Here is a 6000-nt window from a genome sequence, read left to right as displayed (position 1 = left end):
GTCCCGGGCTCGGGAGGCGCAGGGGCGATGCCGGAGCCGCTCCCGGCGGCAGCAGCAGGATGACCCCGGTCTCGGCGCTGTCTCTGCCCTCGGGGGGTTTGTTCTCGCTCCGCTCCTTCCTCCCCAAAGCGCCCTGGATCCCGGGCTCCGCGGGGACGGGAGCGGCTGGGAACGGCCCGTGTTTGGGGGAAAAAATGGGGAAATGAACAGCGGGCAGTGGGAAAAGGCACCAAAAATCACCTTGGCTCCAGCTGCTGGGGGACACGGCATCGGCGTCACCTTCCCGGGCACCGGGCCTCGGTTTCCTTCCCTGGAATTTCTGCCTTCTTTTTTTTTTTTTTTTTTTTTTTTTTTTTTTCTTTTCTTTTCTTCCTTCCCTGGAATTTGTGCTTTATTTTCCTTCCCTGCCACTTTCTGCTTTATTTTCCTTCCCTGGAATGTCTGCTTTTTTTCCTTCCCTGGATTTTGTTTCATTTTCCTTCCCTGAAATTTGTGTTTTCTTTTCCTTCCCTGAAATTTCTTGCTTTTTTTTTTTTTTTTTTTTCCTTCCTTGGATTTTCTGTTTTATTTTCCTCCCCTGAATTTTCTGCCTTTTTTTCCCTTCCCTGGAATTTCTGTTTTATTTTCCTTCCTTTCCACTGCTGCTTTATTTTTTTTCCTTACCACTTCTGCTTTGTTTTCCTTGCTTTTTATTTTATTTAGTATTATTATTATTTTAATCAGAGCTGTTGATAAAGAACATCCTTCCCTTACACACCTGCCAGATTTGGCGTTTTTTTTGGGCTGTAAAATCCCCACCTGCAGCGGCTGAATTCTCAGGGCTCCATGGAAACCCCTCGGTGGGGCTGCAAAAAACACCCTGGGCTTTCCAAAAACTGCTTTTTTTTAATTTCCAAAAGTTTTTTTTTAATTTCCAAAAGCTTTTTTTTTTTTTATTTCCAAAACATTTTAAAAATTATTATTTACAAAAACTTTTTTTTTTCATTTCCAAAAGCTTTTTTTCCCCAAAGCTTTTTTATTATTATTATTTCAAAAGCTTTTTTTTTTAATTTCCAAAAGCTTTTTTGTTTTTTTTGTTGTTTTTTTTTTTTTAATTATTTCCAAAAGCTTTTTTTTTTTTTTTTTTTCAATTTTTTTTTTCCAGAAGCTTTTTTATTTTATTTCCCCAAGCAGTGGACGAGCCAAGGAGCTGCACTCCAGGTGGATCCTCAGCGTGTCCCAGGTTCAGGAGAGATGAAAATCCCAACTCTGGAATTCTCCCTTTGTCCCAAACAAGCAGGAAAAAATAAAACCCCAAAACCCCAAAACCCCCAAAAACCAGCCAGAAAAGTGGCTGCAATCAAAGCCAGCACAATCAGCAGGTAAAAATTAAACTTTTATTTTCAATCTGGGAAAAGAATCGCTCGGCTTGTTCCATTTTTTTTTTTTTAATAAAATAGCCAAATAATTTTTTTTTTAAATTTTCTATTTTTTTTTTTAGCTGCTGGGTGCTCGACCCAGGAAGGAGGACACGAGGACAAAACCCCAACCAAGGGACAGATCCCGAGGAAAAAAACACATTCTAAAGCTCAGCACTGAGGAAACCGGGATGGATAAAATCTGGTTTTTTTACACGTGATGAGAGACAATTATTCAGCTTTTTTAAAAAAATTATTCCTCTTCCTCCTTGTGGTTTTTTTTTTTTTAATTTTTTTAAACTCGTCTATTTATTTATTTACTCATTTATTTTTTTGTTGTTGTTGTTTTAAATACAGGTTTAGGTGCTTTTTCAGCTACGAAAAACAAACCAAAAAACCAACAAAAAAAAAAGGCAAAAAAGTGCATAAAGTTGAGAGAGAAAGGCAGAAACGAAGCAGTCGGTTTGTTTTCACCGGTGGGGAGGAGAAAAGGGAAAGGACAATTTGGGGACGATGGATTTTTTTTTTTAAAAAAACAAAGGGTTTGTATCCCAAAAAGGGAATTTACTGTGTTATTTTGGTCCGTTTTAAAACAAAAAAAAAAAAGGGTTTTTATTCACATTGACTGTCCCTGGCAGCGCCAATTCCCGGGAGCGGATTTGGGGCAGGATTCAGCAGGAGCTGCCCCTGTCCCTGTGCTCCTGGCTTAGCACCAGCTGCAGTTCTCCGGTGTCACCCTGTCCCCGCGGGTCCCCTCCCGGCCCGGCGATGTCCCCAACAGGACCCTGCAGTGTCCCCTGAGGCCGCTTTGGTCCCTTGGTCCCGGTTTTTTTGTGGGAATAGCGAAAGTGGAGCCGCTGCCTGGGAATGTCCCGGCTCCACAGCGCAGCCACGGGGACACCCCAGTGTCACCAGGGACACCCCATGTCACCAGGGACACTCCATGTCACCAGTGTCACCTCCAGTGTCACCCCAGTGTCACCAGGGACACCCCAGTGTCACCTCCAGTGTCACCAGGGTCACCTCTAGTGTCACCAGAGTCACCCTCAGTGTCACCAGGGACACCCCCAATGCCACCAGAGACATCCCAGTGTCACCAGCAACATCATCAGTGTCACCAGGGTCACCTCCAGTGTCACCAGGGACATCCCCAGTGTCACCAGGGTCACCCCCAGTGTCACCAGGGTCACCTCCAGTGTCACCAGGGTCACCCCATGTCACCAGGGACATCATCAGTGTCACCTCCAGTGTCACCAGGGACATCCCCAGTATCACCAGGGTCACCCCATGTCATCAGGGTCACCCCAGTGTCACCAGGGTCACTCTCAGTGTCACCCCAGTGTCACCAGGGACACACCCAGTGTCACCAGGGTCACCCCACTGTCCCCAGGCCCTGCTGGGCACGGACATTGTCACAGCTCTGGGGACACAAGGGTCACTGTGACAGCCCCAGGGGACACAGGGGACACTGTCCCAGCCCCAGGGGACACTGTCCCAGCCCCAGGGGACACAGAACCCCCTGCCCCTCTCCTCCCGGCCCAGTTCCAGTTTTTCCCGGCCCCGCCCCGGCTCTCTCCACAGGAGCAGGGGACAGCGACGGGATTTTTGACTTTTTTGAGGATTTGGTCCATGGCGCCATCCCAAAGAGCTGCCAGCAGCGCTGGGCGGCTCGGGGTGTCACATCCCCCTGGGGACAGTCAGCCGGGACACGCCCAGGCTGGTGGCAGCGCTCAGCAGCAGCAGGAGAGAAGCGGGAAAATTCCGGGAGGGAGGAAAAAATCCCCCAGGAGACCCCAGAGACCGGCCCAGAGAGAGCCGGAGCCGCCGGGGCTGGGCCCAGTCTGGGGTGATCCCAGTCTGGGGGTGATCCCAGTTCAGAGGGGTGATCCCAGTCTGGGGTGATCCCAGTTCAGAGGGTGGTCCCAGTTCAGGGGTGATCCCAGTTCAGGGGGTGATCCCAGTTCAGGGGCTGGGCCCAGTTCCAGAGGTGCTGATCCCAGTTCAGGGGATGATTCCAGTTCAGAGGGGTGATCCCAGTTCAGGGGGGTGATCCCAGTTCAGGGGGGTGATCCCAGTTCAGAGGGGTGATCCCAGTTCCAGAGGGGCTGATCCCAGTTCAGGGGGTGATCCCAGTTCAGGGGATGGTCCCAGTCTGGGGGGGATGATCCCAGTTCAGGGGGTGACCCCAGTTCAGGGGAGATGATCCCAGTTCAGGGGGGTGATCCCAGTTCAGGGGGGTGATCCCAGTTCAGAGGGTGATCCCAGTTCCAGAGGGGCTGATCCCAGTTCAGGGGAGATGATCCCAGTTCAGGGGATGGTCCCAGTCTGGGGGGGATGATCCCAGTTTCAAGGGAGATGATCCCAGTTCAGGGGGATGATGGTCCCAGTTCAGGGGGATGATCCCAGTTCCAGGGGAGCTCATCCCAGTCTGGGGAGCTCATCCCTGCTCCAGGGGGCTGATCCCAGTTCCAGAGGGGCCAATCCCCAGTTGAGGGGGGCTGATCCCAGCCCAGCCCAGCCCGGCCCAGCCCAGCCCAGCCCAGTTCAGCCCAGTTTAGCCCAGTTTAGCCCAGCCCAGTTCAGCCCAGCCCAGCCCAGTTCAGCCCAGTTTAGCCCAGCCCGCTCTGTGCAGGGCCGGCACGGGGCAGAGCCCGGGGCTGTCCGGAGCCCGGGATGCCGAGGGGGGACACAGGAGTTTTCCTGGAGCTTTTCAGGGAACATTTTCCTGCAGGAAAGAGCAGAGACGGCGGGGAGCCGCGAGCAGCCGAGGGACCGGCCCGGGCTGGAGCAGGGGGAGCCCCTGAACCCCTCGGGATCATCCCAGAAAAACCCTCGGGATGATCCTGGAGCAGGGAGAGCTGCTGCTCCATCCCAGAAAAACCCTCGGGATCAGCCCCTCTCCTGTCCCCACAGTGGGAATTCCCTCCTGCCGTGGCCTCTCCGTCCCTTTTGGGGACAGAACCGGACCCAGAGGTGACACTGAGGTGACACTGAGGTGACACTGAGGTGACATTGAGGTGCCCCAGAGGTGACCCAGAGGTGCCCCAGAGGTGACACAGAGGTGCCCCAGAGGTGACACTGAGGTGACCCAGAGGTGACACTGAGGGGACCCAGAGGTGACACAGCTCCGAGGGCGGAGCAGGCGGGGACAAGAGACACCGCACACACACCCACACACACACCCAACACACACACGGGGAGGGGACACACGGGCCGGGCGTGTCCCCAGGGCTCCGGTGGCGTGTCCCCGGGGCTCCGGTGGCGTGTCCCCGGGGCTCAGATGGCCTCCACGTAGTTGGCCGGGAGCATGCCCGTGTCGCCCGTGCGCTCCACCGTGCCGTACATCCAGCCGTCGTCGATCTGCTGCACGTTGATGATGGTGTCACCGTCCTGGAAGGACACCTCGTCCTCGTCCGCCGCGGTGTAGTCATAGACGGCCCGGAAACGCTTCTGCGGGGACACCGGGGTCACTGTCACAGCTCTGGGGGGTCATTGGGGTCATTGTCACAGCTCTGGGGGGTCATCAGGGTCACTGTCACAGCTTTGGGGACACTGGGGTCATTGTCACAGCTCTGGGGACACCGGGGTCACTGTCACAGCTCTGGGGGGACACTGGGGTCACTGTCACAGCTCTGGGGGGTCATTGGGGTCACTGTCACAGCTCTGGGGACACCGGGGTCACTGTCACAGCTCTGGGGGGTCATTGGGGTCATTGTCACAGCTCCAGGGGCATCGGGGTCATTGTCACAGCTCTGGGGACACCGGGGTCACTGTCACAGCTCTGGGGGGACACCGGGGTCATTGTCACAACTCTGGGGGGTCATCGGGGTCACTGTCACAGCTTTGGGGACATCGGGGTCATTGTCACAGCTCTGGGGACACCACGGTCACTGTCACAGCCTCGGGGGGACATCAGGGTCACTGTCACCGCCCCAGGGGACATTTAATGGCCCTGGGGACACCGGGGTCATTGTCACAGCTCTGGGGGGTCATCGGGGTCATTGTCACATCCTCGGGGACATCGGGGTCATTGTCACAGCTCCAGGGGACATCGGGGTCACTGTCACAGTGCCGGGGGACACCGGGGACATGGCATGGCCACAGGGGACACTGAACGGCCCCAGGGGACACGGGGGTGGGTCACTGTGACAGTCCTGGGGGACACAGGGGACATGGGGGTCACTGTCACAGCCCCAGGGGACACCGGGGTCACTGTCACAGCCCCAGGGGACATGGGTGTCACTGTCACAGCCCTTTCCTGAGGACACAGAGGTCACAGCCCCTCCCCAGGGCCGGCTCGGAGCACGCTGCATCCAAAGGGCTTTTCCTGGGGCTGGAGGAGCAGAGGGACCCCCACGGGGGGATTGGGAGGTTGGGGAGACACAGGGACCCCTGGGGAGGGAAATTTGGGGATCTGGAGGAGCAGAGGGACCCCCGGGGTGGGAATTCTGGGGGGCTGGAGGAGCAGAGGGACCCCTGGGGTGGGAATTGGGGGCTGTACTCACCCCCCCTCCAGGCGGGGCGTTGCGCTGGGAAGAGGCCGGAGCTGCCGGCTCCTTGTAGCCGTAGGATTGGGATGGAGGCTGCTGCTGCTGGTAAACTG

The 6000-nt window shown here is 55.4% G+C and overlaps 1 protein-coding gene across 1 annotated transcript in view; it reads right to left on the bottom strand.

Annotated features, from left to right (window-relative positions):
- Nucleotides 1-4304: 4304 nt before the first annotated feature.
- The window catches only part of LASP1 (LIM and SH3 protein 1), a 30381-nt gene continuing 28685 nt past the window's right edge, over nt 4305-6000 (bottom strand). The window contains exons 6-7 of the mRNA XM_066336843.1: nt 5903-5997; nt 4305-4847 (exon numbers count right to left, since the gene is read on the bottom strand). Coding sequence (XP_066192940.1) covers nt 4674-4847; nt 5903-5997 — 269 coding nt within the window. The 3' untranslated portion in view covers nt 4305-4673. The remainder of the gene's footprint in view (nt 4848-5902; nt 5998-6000) is intronic.

Source organism: Sylvia atricapilla, chromosome 27 (assembly GCF_009819655.1).
Source record: "Sylvia atricapilla isolate bSylAtr1 chromosome 27, bSylAtr1.pri, whole genome shotgun sequence".
Taxonomy (NCBI): domain Eukaryota; kingdom Metazoa; phylum Chordata; class Aves; order Passeriformes; family Sylviidae; genus Sylvia; species Sylvia atricapilla.
Note: the sequence above shows the minus strand (reverse complement) of the source record. Positions and strands in the feature narration are given on the sequence as shown.